General features: G+C 37.0%; 2 protein-coding genes across 12 annotated transcripts in view; one reads left to right on the forward strand and one right to left on the reverse strand.

The window, feature by feature from the left end:
* The window catches only part of LOC105230063 (plasma membrane ascorbate-dependent reductase CYBRD1), a 38524-nt gene extending 34963 nt beyond the window's left edge, over positions 1 to 3561 (forward strand). For all 3 annotated transcript variants that reach the window (XM_049458795.1, XM_049458794.1, XM_049458793.1), the window contains exons 3-4: positions 2200 to 2563; positions 2646 to 3561. In XM_049458795.1, coding sequence (XP_049314752.1) covers positions 2200 to 2563; positions 2646 to 2808 — 527 coding nt within the window. In that variant the 3' untranslated portion in view covers positions 2809 to 3561. The remainder of the gene's footprint in view (positions 1 to 2199; positions 2564 to 2645) is intronic.
* Positions 3562 to 5433: 1872 nt separating this feature from the next.
* Positions 5434 to 26826, reverse strand: LOC105230064 (adenylyl cyclase X E). Of its 9 annotated transcripts, none has more exons than XM_049458786.1 (21): positions 26614 to 26821; positions 19702 to 19849; positions 19487 to 19633; positions 19258 to 19417; positions 18815 to 19185; positions 18637 to 18761; positions 16804 to 16842; positions 12822 to 12966; positions 12620 to 12756; positions 12264 to 12555; positions 12098 to 12169; positions 11893 to 12017; positions 10285 to 10503; positions 9975 to 10221; positions 9809 to 9889; positions 9460 to 9728; positions 9308 to 9402; positions 8967 to 9118; positions 6306 to 6468; positions 5976 to 6239; positions 5434 to 5898 (listed from the first exon to the last, which is right to left on the reverse strand). In XM_049458786.1, exons 2-21 carry the CDS (start codon positions 19804 to 19806, stop codon positions 5570 to 5572), a joined length of 3537 nt encoding a protein of 1178 aa, XP_049314743.1. In that variant the 5' UTR covers positions 19807 to 19849; positions 26614 to 26821; the 3' UTR covers positions 5434 to 5569. The 9 variants fall into 9 exon arrangements, 8 of the variants coding, with proteins under 8 accessions (XP_049314743.1, XP_049314741.1, XP_049314742.1 ...); XM_049458784.1 differs by having other exon boundaries at positions 26233 to 26821; XM_049458785.1 differs by having other exon boundaries at positions 26160 to 26821.
* Positions 26827 to 27947: the final 1121 nt, after the last annotated feature.

The raw sequence follows: 27947 nt of genomic DNA on the forward strand, positions 1-27947 counted from the left end.
AAAAGAGATTGTTACCGACAAAAAAGTCCACAAAATAATTTTGGATGACGGTAAAGTGAAGTTGTTCGATATAGCAGACACCTTCATCAACATCAGCTAAACAAGCACATCATGTCATTCACTAATATTTAGGATCACATCATATCATTCACTCTTTACAAAGTGGGTGCCTCACGAGCTCACATTTGACCAAACAAAAACGAGATGTTGATAATTTGGAGCAGTGCTTAGAGATTTTCAATCACAATAAACCCGAATATTTGGATCGATATGTGACAATGGATGCAACATGACTCCATAATATCACTCCGAAGTCCAATCGACAGCCATCCAAGTGGACTGCGCACGATGAATCCTCTCCAAAGCGTGGAAAGACGCTATAGTCGGCTGGCAAGGTCAAGGCGTCTGTATTTTGAGATCCGCATGGGTTATTGACTACCTTGAAAAAGAAGAGACCATTAACAGCGACTATTACATAGCGTTATTGGATCGTTTGAAGGACGAAAGCGTCAAAAACGGCGGCATTTGAAGAAAAAGAAAGTGCTGTTTCACCCAGACAATGCACCGTGTTACAAGTCAGTGAAAACGGTAGTAAAAACTCAGGAACTGGACTTTGAATTGCTTCGGCATTCACCGTATTATCCATATCTAGCCTCCAGCAGCTATTTTCTGTTCCCAGATTTCAAAATAAGCTCACTTGGAAGAAAAAAAAAATAATAATAATTTTGGCAAGAAAATGTGTGTTTACTAAGTAGGCCGGAGACTATTGAATTGACCTGTTACTACCGTGAGATCTTCATGTTCTATTTCGGGCTTGTGATAGACATTCACAGTGAAAGTGGAAAACTGTTTACTTATTTCCTTTTGATTTACAGTCGCCGCAAATATGCCTGTTATAATGTTTGTGTATACTTTTCTTGGGCCTATTTAACCCTGGTCGTGTTTTCTTAGGGGCAAGATAACGAAACCCGCATGCACTTAGTTCCTGCCTTGTCATACTTAGGCCATATCTGCGTCATCTTGCATTTGTTTACTTATCCATCTGCCCGGAGCTATTTATTCAAATTATACATAAAGCTCGTTCTTGATCGTACTCAGCATGATATTTTTTTCGAAATCGCTTAGAGAGGCTGACTTGGCCAACTCGTCCGTTAACCGAGAACCCTGTTTAAGGACAAGTGGAGTTGAGCTGCCAGTGACCTTAAAGCTTTTCTGCTGTTGACTGTGAAGAAACTAAGCTTTGACGACTACAAGGCCAGCAGTACCGCCTGTGTATATGATTGCAAAATACATATTATATTCGATAGAGCTTCCTTTATGCCTAGTACTGCCGCTTGGAAGATGGTAGCTGAGTTGGGCAGACGGATAGAGAGAGATATCAAGATTATTAGAGTATAACGCCATCCATATTTCGCAGTACTTGGTCCCATAAGTTATAGATAAAGATATTATTCGCCTTCCCTACTAAACACCTCTTCCATTCACACCTAGAGTGTATCCGGACCTGAGGATATCCGCACCTGCAATTAATTGTTGAAATCCAACCTTGAAGGGATAGTCTGATTTATTTAAGTTTGTTACGAACTGGTTTAGTGTATCGCCATGTCCAGAACTGTTGTTGTTGTTGTAGCGGCAGAAAACATTCCTGAAGTAATTTCAAGAAATAGTGATGAGTTTGTTGTTGTTTTTGTTGTAGCGACAGAATTCTGCTGAGTTCACAGTCCTTGACTGGATAAAAAATCCGGGTCCATTCCGGTTACGTAGACCCGACTGTCGTTGAAACGGGTGTGAACTCGGTGTAGAGTTGGTCGGAGTCATTGGACGGATAAAAGTCCGGATCCTTTCCGGTTACTTAGACCCGACTGTCGAATGGAAACAGATATCCATAACTCTTTCGTCTCGGCTTTTTAATAATTCCCCCAAAATGATTATTTTATTATTATTTCAGGCCTTATTTTTAAAATGCAAATAGAATTATACGGTTGAAGGTCCAATGCCACATTTAAGCTCCAGTTTACGATAAACATTGAATACCTTACGATTTTATGCCATATTTTCCTCAGATCCGAACATATTACCAAAAAAATAATTACTTTAGCATTTGAAGGTATTACTTACTAGTAGTTCTTATTTTTATCTAAGTAATCTCTAATTTTTTATATAATTTCCCCTAATTCAACGCTTTCGTCCATTTCACAGCCATACTCGTCTATCGTGGCTTCCGCAATGTGCGCAAGAAGACCCTCAAGTGGACACATGCCGGCATTCATTTGACAGCCTTCGTATTGACCGTCATTGCACTGATCACCGTCTTCGATTCGCACAACTTGGCCAATCCACCAGTACCGAACATGTACTCGTTGCACTCGTGGTTGGGTATGGGCGCTGTCATCGTCTTCGGCTTGCAATATGTGGCCGGATTTACCGCTTATCTCGCACCCGGATGGCGGCAGGCACTCAAGGTCGCCTACATGCCATTGCACATATACTTCGGACTCTTCGGCTTCGTCTTGGCCATAGCAAGCGCCCTCATGGGCATCACCGAGAAGGCTTTATTCGCTATGTGAGTATTTTTTGACAGTTGCGTCTGCATTTTTTTTTTGCTTTTTTGGTTGATTAGTAATGAAATGCAATTCTGTTTACAGTCCCGACTACTCATCGTTCTCGAGTGCTGGCGTCATGGGTAACTGTTTGGGCTTGGTCTATGTGATTTTCGGCGCTTTGGTAGTCTATCTCGTTACTGAGGGCTCGTATAAGCGCAAACCATTGCCAGAGGACGCAGTGCTCCTAACGGGTGCTAATGAATAAATACATGCATATATGTATGTGTATGTGTGTGGACAAGCAGCTGATTTGTTTGTGTAAAGCTGTGCAGTGAAATAGTCGCGAAGTTGAAACTCTATGTTCTTACTTTCCATTAATGTTACTATGTTTTGAAGCAGTTATGTAGCGGTTTATGTATGTAATATATGCTATTTGCCAAGACAACGATGCAAATCGCGAATTTGCGGAGCGAAGGGGGCGACAAATGCATACAAATATACATATATAGAAATATTATATAAATCCGCTACATATATATAAGCAAACGCACATTAATATACAAGCCTATGCACAAATACAACAACTTTATGCTTGTGTGTTGGTATGTGCGCCGTCACATTAGGGTGCTTATTTTAATTTGCGTACTTTTTGGTGCTTATTTTAAGTATTTTAATTTGTTTGTCTTTAAAGTTTTTCTGTTTTACTTAAATATTTATAAATATATTTATATATACACATTTACATACCATAGCTACTTACTAACTTATACATATACATATATATATATATACATACAAACAATTTATATATATACGTGAACTATATGTATTTTGAATGGCTTGGGGAGGCCGAAAAGGGCACAAAATCTGTGGTGCTTTTGAAAACTTTTACACAAATGCTTTATATAATGACCGCAATAAATACATACATACAAATAAATAAAGTTATAATGTTTGAGAAAAATTCTATAATTTATAATTAAATATTTTATTGCAACAAATATATTTTTAAACTTGATTTTTTTACTATATTCATATATCTCTACTATACTTGGTACATGCGTACTTACAAATACCAGTTTCTACATATACATACATACATATGTACATATGAAAATATATAAATATGAATGTGTACAAATATTTAAACAGACGAAAAGACAAATATCCATAAGTGTTGTTGGATGTATTCATGAATTTATCTGTATGTATACAAATATTAAAATATAAATAAAAGAATAAAAAATTATTTAAAGCAGAGAAAAGGGTTATGAGTTACAAGAAGAAAGGCAGGAAGGAGTGGATGGTACAAACTGATCAAATTTAAACCGGACTGACAAAAAAAAAAAAAAATTAAAAAAAAAAAAAAATGAATAAAAAAATTAAAAAATAAATAAAAAAAAGATAAAAAATAAATAAAAAAAATAATAATTAAAAAAAATTAAAGAAATATATAAAAATGAAAAAAAAAAATTAACATAAAAATAAAAAAGAACTAAAATTAAAAATACACAAATTATAAAAAAAGCTAAAAACCTAAAAAAAAAATTAAAAAAAAACTAAAGAAAAAATTAAAAAAATAAAAAAATATAGAAAAAAATAAACTAAAATAAAATAAGAAAAATTAACAATAAATTTTTAGTTATTTAAAAATAAAATATTTACAAACGCGTTCATAATCGGCTTCTTTTGAGCTCATTCTTCACACACTTATTGCCTCGGTTATGATGTCTTTCTGTGCTTTCAGAGAATTACTTTTATACCATACAATGGACTCATGGCGCTCTCACCGAAGCGAATTTTTCTATTTCGACAACAGAAAAATTGGAAATAAATTTGTCGAATACGGTTGCTGAACGATGTCGCTCGTTTCGTGTTTGGCCAAGATGTCAGTCCAAATCATGCTAGGATGTGACGGTAAAGACAATGGTTTTGTTCTATTAGTAGATTGAATATCGAATGAGTGGATCCCGTGACTACAACAGCTAAGTTCTGAAGTAACCTCAAATTTTATATTCTCGCAACTTGCAAGGATCAAAGCTCAGAGCATTCATGAATCAAAACTTTATATTAAACCGTAGTTCTCATACCCTACACAGGAGCATTTCTTATCGCATGAAAAGATCTTTATCTTAATAATGATCGATCAGTTTATATGGCTGCTATATGCTGTAGTAGTCTGATCGGAAAATGTCTTCGTAGATTGTAGTGTTGCTTTGAACAATAATTGGCCAATGGCCTTCTTGTTTACATTTATCTAAGTCGACCACTTTTGTTCCAATTTAGCTAAGCCACAACCTTTGTTTACTTTTAAGGTACTAAGTCAACAACCTTTGTTTACATTTTATGAGGTCAATGATCCCTTTGTTTACATTTTATGAGGTCATTGACCCTTTTGTTAATATTTAGCCAAGTCCACAACCTTTGCTTACATTAGCCAAATCAGCAACCTTTGTTTACGTTTAGGATGAATAAGCTTTCTGTTTTCATTTAGCCAAGTCCACAACCTTTAAAGTCAGCTGGAAAGTCGGAAATTACTACACAGGGTATTTCGGGGGCAGAGAGGCTTGTTGTGTCACTCGAGAATATATTGTTAAGATATTTTAAGGTAAAAAGTCAGCTAAAGGCACTGGTGTCAACGTATTAGGGAACTGGAGGCCAAGATTCGATTTTGACAACTGTTATACTTGAGATGCCATACTGTCTAATGGTTAAAACTGAGTTAGGTAGAAAGTAAGTCCGACAGACAGTCTCCCGGATTTCAACTCGTTTCGTCATTCTGAAGATTTATACTATATATGTACATAAATACATATATATAAGCTTTAATGTATCTTCATAAGTTTTAGGTGACAAAACTATTGTACTCTGGAGCAATATGTTGCAAGATTTTAAAAATTATTTGTTTTTTACTATTAAATATAATTTATTGACTAGTCACATTCTAAAACAAAAGAATACTTACACTTAATACTTCAATTACACACATAACAAAATACTTAAAACTATTTTCGATATCCTTAAATCTAGCAGCTGAAACTTTCATTATCCAAATTACTAGTAGTCTCCCCGTCCACAACGTCCTCCTCACGAATCTTTACGAAGTGCAGCGACTCATCGACATTAACAAAATATGTAGGAATATGACCACGCCCCTTAACGAAGGTCAGCCCACGATACGTGCACTTAACGTTATACGATTCCAATATTTTGGCAGTATTCTGTGTGACTTGTATGGAGCCGGCTATGCCGGTTGAGTCCATACGCGAGGCCATATTCACTGCATTGCCCCAGATGTCATAATGCGGTTTGTAAGAACCCACCACGCCAGCCATAACGGGACCATTGGAGATGCCTTTCAGCGGTAAAAAAAGTAACAGTACTTTGGTGTTATATAAATTTCTTTTTGATGGCATAAACCTATCCTCTTACCAATACGCAAAGCGCCGCAGTCCTCATCATCAGCTTCGCACTGTAGGTTCTCGATGTTGAAGCACTTCATTGTACGCATCAGTTCCAAAGCAAATTGTAGCATTACAAAGACCACATCGTTATAATCCTCCGATTTATAAGCCTTCTTGTTGTGGCCCTCATATTCCTGCAGTCTTATAGACTGAACGTCGGCGTGTCTGCTGGTTGTGGGCTGATCATCATCGCCAATCTGCGCTTCTTCATCGATATCCAGCTGCCGACTTGCTATATTTAAAGAAATATATTTTGTATGAAAAGACACTTTCAAAATTCGGCGATCCAATTGCTTACAATAATGACTCCTGCGCCCGTTGGGCAGTAGTGAGGAGCTGCGATAGGCTGTTTGCGTTTTCCGGTGCTCCGAACGCTTTGGATCCAAGCCACAAGCTGCCATATAAGTCCAGCCCGCAACTTTGATCTTTTCCACCTTCCTCTTTCCTGTGTAAGTGCTCAGCTAAAAAGAGACTATTGTCAGCGCTATGCTGCCGGACTTGAGTTCAAGGGTGGGTTGAATCTTGATAACTTTCTATTATTTAGTGAATTCTTTGATGTCTTGATATGAATGGAGATTTCCTCTATTTTTAAACCAGCTATCAGTGCTTCGTTAGGTGTCTCAGAATACCGTGAGATCCACTTTACTTGGATAGTGAAATGAGTTGATAATGATTCGAATGCACATTGCACTAAGTGTTCTTATGTTATCCTCATAATTCACTTGTATATGACAGACCATTCCCATTGGTCCTTGGCAAGACCTTGCGATTTTCAATACTTCTTCCCAAAGTCTCCAATTTTAGAAATATTCACCATATTCTTTAAAGCCATACGGAATTTTACAAGAACTTCGAAATTTTATACTTTACAAAATAAAACCGAGAAGAGCATATCTTCATGTTTGAGATTATGTTAATTCAACTTATTACAAATGAACATGTTAAGTTTGCGATAATTGATCATATTGCTGCAGAGTGTCGGAAGCTAAGGCAACCAAAGTTTTAAGATAGCACCTATTCTCTCGCATAGAATGCCGATCAGGAAGTCAAAATCTTTAATCAGCTGTGGAAAAGAGTAAGTAATGGAATAATTTTGGGATGGTTTGTCTTGTCTCTCTGAAGTGCTCATTTTTACGATGAGTCAAATTATTCAATAAAGAAGTTCCATTACATTTTGTGTGCGGAATAAAAATTTTGGTGCCGGAACGTTCAGAATATTTCGGTGATAATTGTTTGTCGCAAGGAAGTGTTTTTGACTGGTACAAATTAATCAAAGAGGATCGAGAACGCGTTGATGACGAACCACATCCAGGACGGCCATGAACATCATCTGATGATCAACACGTCAGTAAAATAAAGAAATTGGTGCTAGAGAATCGACGATTAACAATCTAACTGGCATCGTTAGAATATTGGAAGTTTCAGTGAAAATCATTTTGAAAGATAATTGGGAGAAAAGTGAAAGCACGATTGGTTCCAAAATCCCAAATTTTTTCGAAAAACAGCGTCGATCCAGCGTCTGTGAAACAATGCTTTCCGACTGCCAGGATGTCATGAAACATAATACTACTGGCGATGAGTCTTGGATCTATGCTTACGACCCCGGAAAGAGACGATCAATCGTACAAATATCGTGGCAAAGCTGAGCCGAAGCCGAGCCCACTTCGAAGTAGGTCAAAAATCAAGGTCATGTTGACAGTTCTCTTCGATTATAGAAGTGTGGTCCGCTCCGAATTCCTTCCGACGCCCAAACTGTCAACAAGAAATACTATTTGAGTGTTATGCGTCTTTTGCGCGAAAAAGAGGACGGAATTATAGGCCGACAACCTTTCGTTTTTGCACCACGATAATGGATCGTCGCATACTGCATTGATTCTTCGTGAGTTTTTCGCCAAATGTTCAATCAATATAGTGTCGTATTCACCTGACTTAGCTGTGTGTGAGTCAATCAAGCGCAGTTTTGATTTCGTCGATTCTGTTTTGATGCCAAAGAAACATCACTCTCTGGAAGGACAATTATCGAATAAATCTCTATAAAATAATAGAAATCGTAGAGTCCGACCTTTATATAATCACTGATTCGAATGCCAGAAGCTGAGCATGACAAAAACAAAACGTTTGGTACCATGAAAGTAAAGTTAGAAAGAAGCTCAATATATGGGTGTTTATCTGCGGATTGCAATAAAGTCAATCCATTTCTGATGCGGAGTTACATATGGCAACTTCAAGAGAGTTGTAGTCGAACCGCGGAAAGCTGTCGCAAACGGGGGCCAAGTTAGGATTAGCGGATCGGATGGGTTCGTTGTTTGTTTGGTGGAATTGGAGGAAGATCATCTACTACGGCGTGTCAACTTCGGCCAAACTCTTAACCCTGACCTTTAGCTCAGTAGCTCCGGAAGGTTAATTGAGATGTTTTTACACATTCACTTTGTAAATAGGACTTGCCGCCAAGTGACTACTAACATTTTCTGTTTATGGCAATTGAGTTTTCTGGTGAAAAATTTGCCTCAAGAGAACCTAGTGCAAACCGTCAAAACAACAACATATTACCGAAGGTCATATTTGACCTATTTGCAATAGCTTATATACTACTTTCGTTTGATTTGAGTTTTGAAATAATTGTATTTACTAATGATTTACTACTTAATTTCTCTTAATACTTTCCAAAGTTTCAGATTGTATAAGTGAATATTTTCTTGAAGAAAGTTCTTAAATTTCATGAGTACTCTCATTACAATATTAGCTCCTGAATTTTAGATTTATAATTCTTTTTTCAATTAAGAGCAAGATTAATCTATGACATCTGCAGATATTTTTGGTTTCTATGCTTCAAGATATGAGTCCAATCTCACCAATTCGCTTGCTTTGCATTGCTAAAGTGACGTCATGATAGCAATAATTCTCTACTACATATTAATACTTACTAACTCGCATGCAGAAATACATAAAAATCACTTACCACTTCATCAAAATCACAAATAATCTCATTTAAAACTCGTATGCCGACTTGTTCGGTGTCGTAATTTCGTATTGTGGCAAACATAACGGCAACATTATCATATTCCTCGTAGTAAAGTTCATTCGTCATTTGACGCGACATGTAAATATCGGCTAGAAAGAGAGATTATTAGATTATATGTTGTTTTAAAATTATTATGTTGTAATTTAGCAGCTTGGATAAGGTTCTGGAAGATATTTGTGTTTTTTAGACTAAATTTTATATTGAGTCGGAAAATATTACGCTGAATAGTGTTTTTCTTGGTATATACTCCCCCACTCTCACACTACGCCCCCACTCACCGACATGTGATGGCAGTATATTATTGATGAGAATGGAAATGGTTTCGTTTGTGAATTTGGCATCGTCCTGTTTCTTCAGCAATTGACGTTTCCAGCTAAAATTAAAGAAAAATACGTATTAAAAATATTTACAAAAAATGTATAACACCCACTTATAGTCCACTTTCGCAATGAATTCCGTTTGTCTGTCCATCAAATGGAATATGCCCACCGAAATGCACATCACAAATATATGCGAATACTCCGGATAAAGTGTGTCATTCGTGCTCAGACTTTGACCATAAACGTAGCTATACGACAAGGTTACAACGATGGTATAGAAAACCAATGTCGCTATGCCGACACTAGCCTTGAGGACGAATGGAATGCGCGTGAAGAGGAAGGTGATGCAAATGCTGAGCATAAAGCACTCGGTGACAGCCTGCGGTTAGAGAGAGGATCATTATTACAGACATTTGAAAGTGTTGCATGTTAATAGCTCCAGCTGGAACTTAAACGCACCCAAGCATTGAAGCAGGTGGTCTCATTTCGCGTTGTGCCCAAAATAGCTTCGCCCACAGCAGCACTCTTATTGCAATCTAACTGAAAATAAAGTGTATTAGTATGACTTTATACTACAAAATTACCATTTCTGTTTTAATTCCACATCACCATCCTCAACACCTACCAATTGCAAGATGATGCCGGTTGAATGCAGTATAATCACCACCAAGTAGATGCTGCTGCGCACCAGTATATTGCCTTGTATGCCATCGGAGAGTTTGTAGAGCCATTTGCTGAGCCTTTGCTTTGGCCTTGATAATTCCGTTTCACTAATAAACATTATCCAGAGTTTTTTATACCAAACCAAAGCCAACAGCAGCAGCATTAAGACATTGCCAACCGTCACAAGTACCCAAAACTCTTCTGTGGGGCTGCAATAAAATTATTTGATTATCCAGGTGAGTCCGAAAGTTATTCGCATCTGTTTTACTTACGTTGAATTGACGGCTTGCATGACGATGGCGCACACGAGCGTTATATAAGAAACTAGCACACTGTACTTGAGCATAAAATCCGGTTGCTTCATGAACATCAGCTCCCAGCGCCAATCTTTGAAGAATAGACATATTGAGGTTATATTGCTGCGAAAGATTTGTCCTTCCATTTCGTCTTGCGTTAAACGTTTTTCGTGGCCAAAGCATAGTTTGGAGACCCTGGGAACAAATGTAATAATTTTGCACTGTTATTAATGTTAATATAAATAAAAATGTATAGTAAAATAAATATAGTTGTACTCGATCTGATCAAATTTGACTCGGACTAGTTCATTTGAACACGCCTGCAAACAGAGCCGATAAAAAAATTTTCCGACGTGAAAAGTTTGTCTGCGAATTTTTAAAATGTGGAAAGTGGAGGATGGAGTCATGTGTGGAAGTTCAGACAAGAGAGGAGAGTTCTCTGAGCGCCATTCAATTGCGAGTGCCCAGAAACGATTCCAATAAAGCGCGATTTCGGTGTGGGATTCATGGTAGGAGAGAGACTCCGTCACCGAGTCCTGGCCTTCAGTTCGATGGATGAACTATTAACAATAAAAGCATAAAGCCATTCCATTGCTCGACCATGAAGAAGTTCGAATAGCAATTACCCGTTTGAAGAAAAACAAAGCGGCGTTGGCTAATATATTGCCGGCCGAGCTACTCAAACACGGCGGTGAAGAATTAAAAGGGAGCATGCATTATGCTAGAAAATGGTCGGATGAAAGCGACGCCGACGATTGGAATTTAAGATTAACTTCCGACAGGTACTGAACACCATTCACAGAGGAGCTATCAACACCTTCACCGACTCCCTTCCAGTGAATGGCGTTCTTGGCGTCAAATCCCCATCTATCGCAGACGAAGAGCTCGAGTTGCCGCGAGAAACGTGAGTGACCCTAGCGCAGCTTCGTTCTGGATACTATAGCAGGTTAAACTCTTACTTTTTCAGAATAGACCCCAACATATCCAATATATGTCCTGCATGCAATGAGTCTCCGCATGACACTGGCCACCTCCTTGCATGCCCTGCCAACCCTACTCATCAACACCCCTTTCCCTTTGGTCCGACCCCGTCGAAACATAACGTTTCCTGGGCCTCCCGCTAGATGACGTCGACGACAAAATGGAGAATCCCTGCCATCATAACGGGGATTGATAACCCTTCTAACAACAACATTGGAATTTAAGTGTGCTCTGCCGAATGCACAAAAAGAGAGACCCCACAATCTGGTCTAACTACAGTGACGTTGGAGCGAAGTCGCAATTGCGACGACTGTTTGTTTGATGACAGGAGATATTTCGTCTTGTCCTCGTTTACTACCAGACTCATTTGCTTTGCTTCAGCCTGGTTGTTAAGACCAATGATATCTCAACCATATATTTTTCTCTTTCTTTCTATGGTGTACCATATAACATTTTTCGGTCAAAACATCTAATTCGAATATGCTCGTCTGTTATCTTCTCAAACTCGAAAATTTCATTGATAACGCCAAAGTCATAAATTATTGGGTATACACGGCGTATAAGTAACTATAAATAAAGCTTTATCAAAATGAAAAATCTTACTGTATGCGTCCAATAGGCATTTTATCCACCTCACGACTCATCTCCAATGTGGCTTGATTGCGAATTTGATTATATTGACTTATGCTGTTTTGCATGAAATTCGTCGATACTTCATATCGTGGGTCCTATATTAAATATAAAATAAAATAAACAAAAAAAATCACACACTAAAAAGAAATATTTAAAATTCTTTATCAAAACATACCGCTGCCTGTTTGGGCTCCAGATTTTTGCGCAGCGACGAGGGTGGACGTCGCATCGTAATGAATGATGTTACCTGAAAACACACACACAACAAAATTACTACAACGCATTTGAAGCAAAATTAATGACTTCACCACAACACAAAATCAAAGTTAAAGCATACTAACTCGCGAAGACGGCGGCTTTATGAGAAACGAATGAATATCGTATTTACGCAGCACCGGATCGTCACGCGCCTTCGCCGTGCCCTCCTCGTAAATGAACTCGCCATCGAGCTGTTGTAATGTTTGCCCGCTAACATGCACGCGTCCAGCTTCGCCTGTCGACTCCAAGCGATTGGCTATATCCACATCTTTGGACCAGATATCGAATTGCCATTTATTGGCGCCGATCACGCCCGAGAGTATATTGCCCGAATGGACACCGATACGCATATCAATATCCAACTTGCGCTTCGATCTACGAGTTAGAGGTGAGAATTTGAGTCACAAATAAGCATGTGGCCACATTCGTGATTAATTACCGCACGTCACGTATATCCTTGATCATGCGCAGGCCAAGATATACACAGGATCTGGCGTGATATTCGTTTGGTAACGGTACGCCCGCAACGCAGTAATAACAGTCGCCCAAGAACTTAATGCGCAGCACATCATATTCCTGTAAAAACGAATTTTGGATTCCAAAATGTTTTAAGAGGCATCTTGTGGGCTTTCTTGCTTTACCTGTGATGCTGTGTCGAACTTGACGAATAAATCGTGCAAAGTTTCCACTAAGGTCTTCACATCCAACGTCGTCGTTAAGTAAGTGTAGTTGACAACGTCCGCATATAAAATCGAGACATCATCATGTGGTTCAATAAAGAGTTTTCTGTGATAAATTTAAATGTTAAAGCAGCTGAAGAGGGTATATTTGAAGTACTTAATATAAATATTAATATTTATTTGTTATTTTAAGAAAAAAAGAATTTTAAAAACAGATCCTTAACCTGATTTTGATAATAAATTTTTATGGCTGCTATATATTATAATGGTCCTACAACCAGAAGGAGAAGGTCTTCCGCATGCACACAACATTTACAGAGGTGCTCAAGCACTCCGAGAGCTCAACATGCGATTCCAAATATATTGACCACGGATTCCGCACTCTCATTCATGACAACAGTAGAGGCTTTTCATTTGAAAAAAAAAACTCAGCCAAAGAGTAATTTTCAAACAGCCAAGTTCTTCTAGGCGTTGTATCACGCAGCTTCGGTATTCTAATGCCACCTTGAAATCAGATATGCCATGAACATATTTCTTACTATTCTCCCCAACTAGACTCTAAACATCCTCTTAATTACATTCCTTTCCTATCTTAAATCCATACTGCCTATCCACAACACGCCCCGGAATTAACTCTAGAAGCCGTTCCAATATAATATCCCTTTCTAGCACTTTTCAAAGTACCAGCAAGAGACTGATGCCCTGATAAGAAAGAGGACCGAGGTATACTATTTGATCTAAGACTACACTTTCTTTCAAGGAGTTGTGGGGTTAACTCTTAAACATGTTACCCACAAACAGACGTTCGAAATCTTCTGTCAACTTAATCCAATTATAAAGCAATAGCTAAATTTTCGATGTCGAGAAAATCTCATCTAATCGTAGTTTTTTTAATAGTGCGTTCAGCGTTGGTCAAGAAGTGCTTAACCTCGTTATCAATAGCATCGAGTCTCTTTGTGATAACAGTATGGTATGGGTAGTAGGCCACAGTGGAACCGCAGGCAATTGTAAAGTTGATGAGCTAGCAAGGAAAGAACCTTAAAAGCTCTCGTATCTTCTTGTGATCTACTACTAGATAGTTGGATTAGCCCAAGATCGATCGCAAGAAATCTAGTGATCTCTTTGCCCTCTGTACGGCGTTTGGGAAGTCAACGCTTAAACACTTGGGAACGCATACCTTCAGACAACCCACCGAACTGGCGGAAAGGGATATTAAACGCCTGTGCAAATTTGTATTGGCCACTAAGCGTTTTGCAAATTTATTAGTTAGGACACAGCTGTACACTAGACCTGTCCTAAAAATTCAAAATGTATGCTATGTTTACAGAATGGGTTATTTTTTTTTTCCTTTTTATGTAAAAATGTTAAACAAAAAATTTGGGGACAATCGGATGATGAGAAGACGGCGCGGAAACGTTTTAAAATTAAAAATTTCCTTCCTATAGGAAAAAACAAGTTTTATGTATTCAAGTATCAATTTTTCTTTTAGTGTATTATTTTTCTCCAATTTTTTGCATTATATTAACTTAAAACGACTATTTAAAGGAAATATTTTTATTCATATCAATTTATTTAATACGTCTAGAAATATTAAAACTTAAATTAATTCTGATTTTTTATAGGACTTATATTTTTTTTTGTATTCTTCAACAACTTTAAGGAGGAACTGTTTTTCTTCTTCTTTATTTGTAAGAAAAGTATTGAAATCCTTTATAAATTTAATACCTCTTTCCGCTGTATCATTAGTAACAAGCAATTTGTGGCATATTGTGCGACCATTTTGGAATTCCTCGTTTGTTTCCCAAGACTCTGGATCCAAATACAAAAAGTTGGTTGACAACTTGTACTTCATAAAAAATGTTAAAGTTCTTTTCGATACAAATCCGCTTAGATCCGAATTGCCTAAGTCACTTAATTTTTATACTCTCGCAACAAAGTTGCTAAAGAGAGTATTATAGTTTTGTTCACATAACGGTTGTTTGTAAGTCCTAAAACTAAAAGAGTCAGATATAGGGTTATATATACCAAAGTGATCAGGATGACGAGTAGAGTTGAAATCCGGATGTCTGTCTGTCCGTCCGTCCGTCTGTCCGTGCAAGCTGTAACTTGAGTAAAAATTGAGATATCGTGATGAAACTTGGTACACGTATTTCTTGGCTCCATAAGAAGGTTAAGTTCGAAGATGGGCAAAATCGGCCCACTGCCACGCCCACAAAATGGCGGAAACCGAAAACCTATAAAGTGTCATAACTAAGCCATAAATAAAGATATTAAAGTGAAATTTGGCACAAAGGATCGCATTAGGGAGGGGCATATTTGGACGTAATTTTTTTGGAAAAGTGGGCGTGGCCCCGCCCCCTACTAAGTTTTTTGTATATATCTCGGAAACTACTATAGCTATGTCAACCAAACTCTACAGAATCGTTTTCTTTAAGCATTTCCATATACAGTTCAAAAATGGAAGAAATCGGATAATAACCACGCCCACCTCCCATACAAAGGTTATGTTGAAAATCACTAAAAGTGCGTTAACCGACTAACAAAAAACGTCAGAAACACAAAATTTTACGGAAGAATTGGCAGAAGGAAGCTGCACCCAGGCTTTTTTTAAAAATTGAAAATGGGCGTGGCGTCGCCCACTTATGGACCAAAAACCATATCTCAGGAACTACTCCACCGATTTCAATGAAATTCGATACATAATATTTTCTTAGCACCCTGATGATATGTACGAAATATGGGTGCAATCGGTTCACAACCACGCCTTCTTCCAATATAACGCTATTTTGAATTCCATCTGATGTCTTCTCTGTATAATATATACATTAGGAACCAATGATGATAGCGGAATAAAACTTTACACAAATACGGTATTTGAGCTGAGGTATCACGTTTAAAAAAATATGTAAATGACGGATAATGAAATCTCGATTATCACTTTATCATGCGAGAGTATAAAATGTTCGGTGACATCCGAACTTAGCCCTTCCTTACTTGTTTTATTTTGCGATTGTTTTGTAGTTTAATAGTTAGCTCTTCTGATTTTAAATTTTTTACCATTTTTTTCTTAACATCTACAGAAACATTGAAATCAAAGAAAGCCATTGCGACGTTTTCCTCTGACAAATACCACCAGTGTTGTTGCATTTTTCTCAGCAATTCCGAAGAAATACTTGGGTTCACTTTTCCATAATTAATACATTCTTTTACAAAGTTTAAATCATGCAGGGGAGAGGTAAATGCATTAGAGCATTTGTACCAAGCTTTTATATATAAACGCACTAAAAAACGCAAATCTGACTTAAGCCTTTTAATTCAGCTTTACTCAAGTGAAATTATTTACCGTTTTTTCACTCGAAATAAGAACAAAATATTATTAAAATTATTCTTTATATCGTGCTAGTTGAGACATATTAAAGCATACATATTCATTTAATAAATACACTAAAAGAAAAATTGATACTTGAATACATAAAACTTGTTTTTTCCTATAGGAAGGAAATTTTTAATTTTAAAACATTTCCGCGCCGTCTTCCCATCATCCAATTGTCCCCAAAATTTTTTTTAAACATTTTTACATAAAAAGGAAAGAAATTAGCCCATTCTGTTAACTTAAAACACTATTTCAAAAATCTCCATATAACGTAGAACACCTCTACTGTACACCCAACCTACAAAATTTCTTGTAAAATGTACTACTCCGCTGTTATTCTTTCGGAACATTCTTGACTTGGATTGCTGAGTCCACATATTGATTTTATAAATTCAAAATTACGTGACTGGATTTTGGGTTAACAACAACAAATCGAAGAATAAGCCTAAGACAAAGAGTGTTTAAGAAATTCGATAATAATTAAGTCTTTTAAAATTATATTATTTTTTATAAACTACGAAAATATATTAATTTCTCTATATACATATATTAATAATTGTAAATACTTACTCTGTATCCATTTGCCGCCATAAAGGAGTCGGTGTAGTACTGAAAATATTAAATTTAGTGAGAACGCAGAGATAACAGTTCTAAAGGTTTTGAAAAATATTATGCCATAACAATTTTTGTGTCGGCTTTAGAATACCGTCCCAGGATTTCGTGAATAAAATGGGTATGATCAGATAGAGGAGGTTCTCCAGATAAAGAATATAAATATAATTATAGCCGCAGGAAACTTACACTCGTAGTTTTCGAGATATTTGCGTTTAAAGTTGAAAATTACCACTTTATTCCCGAAATCCTGGGACGGTTTACTAAAGTTTTCCCAAATTTGTAAGTCATCTTGGCAAAACTAGTACCCCAATACATGTTACGACGCAAAAATGGATAAAATCGGATAATAACCTAGCTCGTCTCTCATTTAACGGTATTTTTCAAAACTACTGAGGATTGAGAATGTAGAATTTGAACTGTATTGCTTTACAAAAATTCTATATTTTTTAATACCTAATAGAAATCATATAGGTGGTAGTAGTAGAGTAAGTAATAGTATTATCTATGTATGTGTCAGCCTCAGTAAAGCGTAGACGGGTCCTCAGCCGCACTTTTCTTGGAATTAAAAAAGAAAAGCAAAATTTCCCGCAAATGTCGAGAATTTGGCTCAAAAAGTGACATTTTCAGTTGAGAATAAGTATGGGATGTAAACAGATCTCTACAAATGTTTTGTTGAGTTAATGTTGACACAAATGTCCAAGATCGATGTAAAACGATTTAATCGACCAGTGCCTGACCATAGAGACATCTATTGGAAAACGGCGGAGGCAAAGTTGTAGACCTAATATTTATCGATACATCAAACCCAAATATACCCGGGGACCAGCCTATTTTTGTGAGACAGTTTGAGTTTAGCAAAATATTAAAAGACGCTTAGTTAATATACCAACTTTCCTTAGAGAAAATAACGATATTGGTCCATAGTATTTACCTATCAAATACAGTGATCCCGATTCGCGATTCTGTACCAAAGAGTTATGTAGTCGGCCCACACGTACCCTTAGACATTATATATAGCATTTATAATACTTTACGTTCTTTTAGTTGACTGTAAAGTTAGGTGAAATGACAATGTATAACTGAGAAAAAAAAGGTGGACCCTTTTTCCAACCTCGTCATCTTAAGATGCCGCATATAATATTATATAATCAATTTACTCTGCAAGTATTATCTCATTTCCTACCTTTTGCTGAAATCCTATATCTCAGGAACGACCCGATCAACTAAAAACCAATGAAGTGATCGGCATCAAACTTAGTATAGATAGCGATTTGAGGTATGTCCTCTTGTCTAAATATTTCAAAATCGGACCATATCTACATTTTTGATTTTATTTTATTTTTATTTACCAAATTTTGGGACTTTAACCTAAATTTTTACCGAAAATATCGATCAATCTGTTATATATTAATGGAAAACAAGAAGCATCACCCTGCTCTCGTGTCAAAATATCAAGTAGATCACATCCATCGTGCCCAGCAATCTCCTCGAATCGAGAGGGCACAATAGACCATAGGTCGCAGTATATAACCTCAATTATTTTTTATCTAACTCCCATATACTTTACATAAACGCTTGTCTTTAAACCGTACATATTGGTCAATATGTGGGTTTCCTCAATAAAATTCAGACGGCGTTTTTATGCCACAAATGGTTATAGTAGGGTCAATACCACTCTTTGTAATCATATAACGCTCAATCTTATTGAACTTCTGAGACTATCTTTTTCTGGTAACAATAACACGTGGTCTGTTAAGTGGATAAAATCGTTACAAAACTACTACTTACCTTATGCCATCGTGCGTGGATCGCCGATTTTTCTTGCTTTCCTTCAAATGTTCAATACGCATTTTCACATCCTCTTCAATTTTATTAGCAATCTGCGCTGGGATTATGCTCAAAAGTAGACTTTTCTGCAATTACACGCATTAGTATACAATTTACAAGATTACTGCGTGGCACTCACCTCCTGATCGCGCGCAGCACGCAGCACCAAAGTCTCCTCGACACATTGTCGTTTATCGAGAAATGTCGTACGAATGGCCACCTCACGCGTCAGCCGAAAGAACAAGCCGAGCAAATTGACACAAGTCATAAATATAGCTTCGGAAACGATCTTCGGCACATCCATTTCACGCGAGCCATCTAAACGACGACGATAAGTGACGAATAGGAACAATATCATATAGCAACAGGAAACAGACACGCCCAGCACGAAGGCGTGCACATCTTCGGTGATTGGCATGAAAATGTAAGTGGCGTAGATGATGAAACTGTAGTAGGTGGGCACGATGATGCTGTAGTCCTTCACAGCGCGGTAGATCGGTATCGAGATATCTGCGGTGAATAAGAAGAAGAAGAAGAAGAAAAATAGGTTTCAAATTTGTTTTGTAGCGGCGGCGCTCTTACCCATTACGACGAGCGTGGAAATCGCCAACCAAATCGAGCTGAACGTCAACCATTCGTAGCGTTTGTTGAGTGTCATGCGAAAATTAAATAGCAACACAATCAGTATGATCAAAGTGCAGCCCATATAAATGCCAATATCCAAATAGATGTCGCGATTCTCCTAAAATTATGACCGTTAGTAGAATTTAGAATATTTTCAAAATGCTTTTTATACTCAAAACATACATACATTTTTGGGAAAGGTGATTATAATCAGCAAGGAATGCACGATCGCTATAAGTATTAGTATGAATATGAACAATCCGAGATGACTTAAACGCAACCGATTCATATAGGACATATAGTACTGCTCCAGTTCGAGATTGCGGCATTTCCGCTAGAAGTATTCAAAAAGTTTATATATGACATGTATTTTTTGGTTGTTGCTCCACACTTTGTTGTTACCTTCAAGTAGCCCAGTTCCCATTGTTTTTGGTTAACCAACTTTGTTTGGTGACCCTCATCGTGATCTGGCGTGGCTTCGGTTGAGGATTCTAAAAACGCATTCATTTTTGTTGCTCGTTGCACTTAGTGACTTTTAAAGCTGTTTAACCTGTTCATAATAATCAAAGATTTAAGAATACATATCGCTCATTTGCTGCAAGACCGGCATAAGTCAAAAAAATCGATTTTCCAGAAAACGCGTTAAAAGTTTTCAACTTACTCCAACCTTACACGGTGACTCCAACCTTACACCTCTTCTCAAGCGGAGCATATAAGAGGTATTCATATGAATTTTTCACTCAACATGAAGTATGATATAACGAACAATTCTGCAGCATTAACTCAAAAATCACGTTTTTTGATTTATGCCGGTCTTGCAGCAAATGAGCGATATATTTATGTCCAGAACAGGGTATTTAAAACGATTTTCATTTAATTTTCTCAATAGATTCTGAACAGGCTTTATTAAGTTTGCCTTGAAGTTTGTAATACAATGAAGGACACGTCGAAGGCCCTCTATAATTTTTATTATATACAAATGATCAGCCTGGGATGCTTGTCCGATTTAGCTCAACCGTTTGTCTGTCTCTCTGGACAAACGCGAGTTCCGAAATTTTTGAGATATTGGTCGGAAATCACGTTCTTTTTTCTTCAATAATCTTCACGAAGGATGGAGTCATGTGTAGAAATTCACGTAAGTGAGGAAAGTTCTTTGACCGATTCACTTGGGAGCGGCCAGAAACGATTCTTCTACAGATGTCTCAAGCATCTTACGACTTCCGGCCTTAGAGCAAGTAGCCAGAGAACATCCATTTAAAGGCGAACCATTTTTCCCCAGGGTTGTGCGCTGGCCTTGGGACCCGCCACGATAAAAACGCCTCCAATGAAAACGAAACAACAGCCTTGGAAGTGAAACCCCCTTTCCTTGTTGACGACCATGGCAAACGCATTAAGGATAACGATTTAAGGACATGCGACAAAGAAGGCATCTTTGGCACAACGGTCGGTAAATTCAGCCCCCATGAGGAAACATCCCCAATTGGGTTGAAGCTGATCGACTTCGCCGCGGCCCGAAATATGGTTGTCTGTAGCACTAGATTCCAGCATAAAAATTTTCCAAGCTGCCTGCCTTCGGATCAATCATGTTGTGATAGACGGAAGGCACGTCTCCAGTGTTTTAGTCATGCGTACGCTCCGTGGTCCTAACATCGACTCGGACCACGAAACCATTGGTTTTCGGAAAATGCAATGAGGAGTGCTGTGTCGCTGTGAAGAAAAAGCAGAGTGCATACCTCGCAATCGTACAATCGACCACAACACGCGCGGGATGGGATAGATACCGAGAGTTGAAGAGGGAAGCGAGACGCATTAGCAGACAAAAGAAGAGAAATGCCGAAATGCGTCAGTACGAAGAATTTGGCGAGCTAACCGACAAGGTAATGCTTCGAACAAAGCTGCGGGGGCCGATGGATTGCCGGCCGAGCTATTCAAATACTGTGGCAAAAACTGATAAGGAGCATGCATCAGCTTCTTTGCGGAATATGATCGGACCAAAGCTTGTCCAACGACTGGTGTGTTCTGCCCAATCCAAAAAGGTAGACCCCACAATCTACGCTAGGCTACCGTGTGATAAGCCTGCTCAACATCGTATATAAGGTTCTATCGAGGGTATTGTGAAATTTTAAAGCCCACCGTCAACAAACTATTTGGACCTTATCTGTGTGGCTTTAGGCCTAAAAATCAACTGCTGACCAGATATTCACCACTGGATAAGACTCTTGAAAAGAGAATCGATACGTACCACCCTTTTGTCTTTTTCAAACCTGCTTTTGACAGCACGAAAAGCAGCTGCCCGATTAAAAGATCCATCAGGATCGGGAAGGTCCTCTTCGAGTCGTTCGATACCAAACGAGAATTCATCAAGGCGACTCTCTAAAAAAGAAGAATCTTAACGAAATTTGACATGGATTATTACCCGAGCCATCACTACAGTCTCCAAACAGATTGTTCAGGTCTTCGGCAATTGGTTTTCCTTATTTCGTGAAAGACAACTAGCAAACACATGATTGTGTGTCAATCAGAATTTACTTTTCTGCAATATTGAATGCATGCCGGTCCATCTAATAGAGATGACCTCAATCTCACGATAGGTAACATGATAATCTTGCTAGGGTGGCTAAATCCCGAAATATAAAAGGCAATCTACGGAGCTCCGATGCAGCCGAAGTAAACATATAACGATGGCTCTTAGTTAAAATGACATAAGTCTACTCAAGTGGAGAGTGAATAAATTGTATTAACCTGATTAACTTATTTGGAATTCCACTTTGTAAAGAATCCCAATTACAATAAAGAAGGCAAAAGGATAAGAGGACCTAAATTTTTTCGATTTTAGCTTAAGGCGACAGAAAAATTATTAGCTAATAGCTACAAATATTTAATAAATTGTTTAAAAAATATTTAGCCTATCATTGAGAGAACGTTCTTTGAATAAAAGAATGGCTTAATCTTCAACATAACACTTGTTGGAGTGTAATACTTTTGATATAAACGGTTCTCGGATCTTCTTATGTCATTTTGATAAAGTGAAGCTCCGAGGCTTTTAAAATTAGCGTTTATCTTCATTTTGACCACGTCATTTGAATGAACTTTACCAACATACCCATCATAATGTCATAATTTTGCGATGGTTTCTGGTTGACACTCCTGGTCTCCCTGAACGGGGTGCTTCACTTGTGTTGCGAAATTCCGCAAACCAGTATGTGATCGTTAAATATGCTTGAATAAATTGTCCATAACACTTATGACCTAACTTAATCTAAATAAGTATGTCAAGAGCAGGTTGGTATATTTTTAGTTTTGGCTAATATTTTGTTCAAGAGCTTTGTTTGTTTTTTCGCTATTATCTGATCTTTTTTACGTACATATGTTTGTGGTAAGCACAATACTGGCACCCACTTTTTTTTGCCAGAATGCAATTATAACCGAAATTTACCATATCACTCTTTGGCTATTAGTCACAGAGAAAGCTATTGGCAGCAAATATTATATTCAGCTTCAGCTGTCAGATATAACCAATATATAAGCATTTTATAACCAAAACTCAAATTGTGTTTCAAAATGAGAGGCTTCTTCGACATCGTTTTTCCTTCGCCTATAAACTTATGACGACATGTGTACCATATACTTAATGGGGTTTCCGATATTTCATTCTAGAGTTCAAACTTCGTCTATAGCTTTTGAAAAAATAGTTGTTACTGAATATATTTGAGGAGTGAAAGTATATCACCGAATAGAAATCTCTGTCATTCTTATGACGCGGTTCTGAAATCATTGAAAATGGTTGCCGCAAGCTCAAGTTAATAGATTACTGCCGAATCGGTGGCCAATTTTGACAAAAAAAGGTGACAAAAGAAAATAGCATAACAATTCTAGCTTGGTATATGATAAGTAAAGGGTGATTTTTTAAGAGCTTGATAACTTTTTTAAAAAAAAAAAACGCATAAAATTTGCAAAATCTCATCGGTTCTTTATTTGAAACGTTAGATTGGTTCATGACATTTACTTTTTGAAGATAGTTTCATTTAAATGTTGACCGCGGCTGCGTCTTAGGTGGTCCATTCGGAAAGTCCAATTTTGGGCAACTTTTTCGAGCATTTCGGCCGGAATAGCCCGAATTTCTTCGGAAATGTTGTCTTCCAAAGCTGGAATAGTTGCTGGCTTATTTCTGTAGACTTTAGACTTGACGTAGCCCCACAAAAAATAGTCTAAAGGCGTTAAATCGCATGATCTTGGTGGCCAACTTACGGGTCCATTTCTTGAGATGAATTGTTGTCCGAAGTTTTCCCTCAAAATGGCCATAGAATCGCGAGCTGTGTGGCATGTAGCGCCATCTTGTTGAAACCACATGTCAACCAAGTTCAGTTCTTCCATTTTTGGCAACAAAAAGTTTGTTAGCATCGAACGATAGCGATCGCCATTCACCGTAACGTTGCGTCCAACAGCATCTTTGAAAAAATACGGTCCAATGATTCCACCAGCGTACAAACCACACCAAACAGTGCATTTTTCGGGATGCATGGGCAGTTCTTGAACGGCTTCTGGTTGCTCTTCACCCCAAATGCGGCAATTTTGCTTATTTACGTAGCCATTCAACCAGAAATGAGCCTCATCGCTGAACAAAATTTGTCGATAAAACACATTTCGAACCGAACACTGATTTTGGTAATAAAATTCAATGATTTGCAAGCGTTGCTCGTTAGTAAGTCTATTCATGATGAAATGTCAAAGCATACTGAGCATCTTTCTCTTTGACACCATGTCTGAAATCCCACGTGATCTGTCAAATACTAATGCATGAAAATCCTAACCTCAAAAAAATCACCCGTTATATATAAGTAAAAGTTCTCGGCAAGAACAAGACATAAACGTTGTGAACCAAATTTGGAGAATACGGAAGCAATTCCAACCCCAATGCATGGATTTTTGTCATCGTTTTCACTGACTTGTGAAGTAGTATTATGTTCTTGTAATATAACACTTTCTTTTTCTTCAAATGCGTTCATTTTTCGGCGATTTCGTCTTTCAAACGGCCCAATTGCGCTATGAAATAGTCGCTGCTGATGGTCTCTCCTTTTTCAAGTCAGTCAATAAAAATTATTCCATATCAAAATGCAGACAACATAACCTTGCAAGCCGGTTGCAGCGTTTTTACACGCTTTGAAGCGGGTTCATCATATCCAGTCCACTCGGATGACTGTCAATTGATTATCGATGACAGTTTTCTTTGATTTCGAGGTGTGGTGCACTCCGAATCCTTCTGACCGACCAAACTGTCAATAATGAATACAATTTGAGTGTTATTCGTCGTTTGCGCGAAGCTATTCGTAAAAAAAGGCCGGAATTATGAGCCTTCAACTCTTGGTTTTTGCTCCACCAAAAAGCACCGTCGCGTACTGCATTGATTCTTCGTGAGTTTTTCACCAAAAAAATATCGTGCTGAAACCGCCGTATCCGCCTGATTTAGCTCCGTATTACTTCTGGCTATTCAGCAAACTCAAACGACCGCTTCGGGGAAACCGTTTTGAATCACTGAAATTGCTGCTCCTTCGAATCCTTTTTCCTTAGGAAAATAGTTTCGAAGATTGAAAAATCGTTGGCATAAGTGTATTACATCTGGTGGAGATTACTTTGAAGGCGCCAAATAAATATTAAGTACTAATTAAATATTTTGCATTTTTCCGGGTAATTTTTTATCACAACGCACAAACTATATATTCATATGTAAGCATGTATAAAATATTATCTACTAACTACCGAAAATTTGTAATTAGCCTATACATATTAATCATTATCTTTATTTGTTTATGATAATTCAGTTAAGTCATGCATATATTTACTATATAGTTAATTAGTCCTTATCAAACGAGCAAGTGATTCGTAATTTATGCAAATATACTTCTATACTAAACACGTATGTATATATTCTACCAAATACGAAATACATATAGTATATGCGGTAGCCTTTCCATACCGGCTACTAGTCCAAAGAGATATAAAAAAATTGTTCTCGAAAAGCAGAACCGAAACAAATATTTAAAAGCAATTATTTTCATAATAAAACCATGACGGCGAATCACAGGCATATTTCACGCCAGACAAATGCCAAAGATAACAGCGCCATCATAAAAGTGTCGGACGCTCCCTTTGTTCGGCTGATATGCACTCACAATCGCACGCTACAAATTGATATGTGTCCATTACAGCTTGTCATTAACGGTTTGATTTTGTTAAATCGCTTTATCTTTCTTTGTGTGTTGGTGACTTTAATGATTATCTGGCACAATATTGTATCAACGTTATCGCAGTCACATTTTTTTTCAAAATAAAAAAAAAAAAACAGTGCAATATTGTCACAATAATATCTTCTGAATTGGTTGATGGAGATTCCTTGCTTACTTTATGTAATTTAATTACTCATTATTAACACACTTGTCCAGGGCATAGACACTAATTAGTCCCTCAGACATTTTTTTCTCACTAAAAAGCGAAACGATATCAGATCACTTTAGCATATAGCTATTATAATACAAAACTGAACAACAACATACAACGCAACAGTGCACATAACAACACCAGAACTTTAAAGAGCTAAACCCTTTAAATCAACTACAAACCGAAACTATTTGCCGCCAATTTGAAAAAAATAAATCGAAATATTTCCGCAAGCTGTGTTCAAGCGTAAACAGGTGAATATGTATATCTATTACATATCAATATATAAGTACACTTAAGTATATTATACAGGCAATTTTCTTATACACGATTAAATTGTCACCAATATACAGGTATGAAAGATATGCAAACACTTTCGCTCCTTATCAATTTAATTGTAAACGTTACGTCAACCAGAAATTTACCAATTATCAGATACAAATTGAATGAGAGCAGCCAAGCATTATGATGACGTTACATTTTCACTGATATTATTACCTTTTTCTGTTTTTCACAAAGAAATCACTATTGTGAAATAATATTTTTATACTTTTAACACAATTTATAGTTTTGTTTTAATTTTTTTTTGAATAAAAAGAATTTACTTGGCACACAGAGCGATTAAAAATTATTAGTTATCAGTCCACACTTTCATTAACATTTTTCATGTTATTTCATTAAATGTTGAAGATGCTCAACAATCACTTGTAATTATTTCTGTATTTTTAATATATTTTTACACACGTTAAATCGATGTTCAATTGCTACTCTTATAGAGCATTTAATCCCGTGTGAAATATGCGAATTGACTGAGTAAACCAACCACGGCACGATCCCACAATATCAATCATTCAATAATTTGTATCGCAAATTACTCACACGGCTAGCTGATAAGCGGCACTAACTTTTCAAAAAATAGCACTTCACTTGTCAAGACCACAAAAAAAAATAAATAAATAAAATACAAACAAAAACAAACGCTAAGCGAAACCCCACCGCTACACCTTGATTCAGAAATTAATTCACAAGGCCCGCACCGACGACTTATTCGCGTACCGTAACATTCTGGGTTCGAGGAGACACTGAATGCGGCGAAGACTCTTTAGCTGCAGGTGAAGTTCTCAAACACCTGTCTCGGGCGTTATCAGTTAAAAGTGAGCATTTCTTTTGATTTGATTAGGTACACGTGAAGAGCATTTACTTAACGAAGTTGGCATGAAATAAACTTTGAAAGAAATTGATAAGACGTTAAGAAATGTATTTACATACATACAATGTATTCAGTTGCAGGTGAGAGTGACAGCGACTTTTGAATTGCATTAAGTGTGATTATTTAAATGTAATTAGTGGTTAATCAAGTATCCTCGCAATAGTTAATACTTTAAACTATATGCTTATTGCTAAGTACTACTGTAGAAATACTCTGGGAACTGTCTTTCTATTATTAGATTTGAAAATTATATTTAAAGGGTTTATATGAAATATTAATTAATCAGTTAAATTGTCTGTGAAGTTAAAATCTTAAGAATGAGTGATTATTTAAATCATTTCAACTATTATTCATTTCCGTTAAATAATTTGTAATTAGTTTAATTATTCAATTTACTTGTCTGTGAAGTAAAAATCTTAAGAATGAATATATATTTAAACTATATCAACTGTTATTCATTTCCGTAAAATAATTTTCCAAAACGCGGTCGCTTAAAGCCAACAAATGGACACCACCACTATTAGATCCATATCGACTGTATTTGAAGGAATTACAACTCACCCTTTTTCTGTTTAAAAACATAATAACCAAGTCGAAGAGGCTTTGTAGCAGCAACTGGTTTGCTCAACGTCATTGTAGCAAACCAAAGTTTTGTTAGTGGATATGGATTTATTTTCAGCCAGGATTGTCAACTTGGCAGCATTGCCTCAAACTATTTGCCAATTCTCCAAATAGTTCAAAATACATACATATATTTTCAAATTAACCTCAATATGCCAAAAAATGGGCATTTGATGCTTACCTGTATAAGTGGAAGTCAAATCGGCATGTGATAAATTCATATTCATATCCGCTAATGCGTTGTATTGCACATCCATTAATGTTTTTTCTATCGCTTCTTTGCCTATATTGCTTATCAGCTATATTTCCGTTGAGTTGTCAACATATTAAATTAAAAATATTATTTTACACAAACATTAAACAAAATACATAAGTCTTACCA

This window comes from Bactrocera dorsalis, chromosome 5, assembly GCF_023373825.1.
Source record: "Bactrocera dorsalis isolate Fly_Bdor chromosome 5, ASM2337382v1, whole genome shotgun sequence".
In the NCBI taxonomy this organism is placed as follows: domain Eukaryota; kingdom Metazoa; phylum Arthropoda; class Insecta; order Diptera; family Tephritidae; genus Bactrocera; species Bactrocera dorsalis.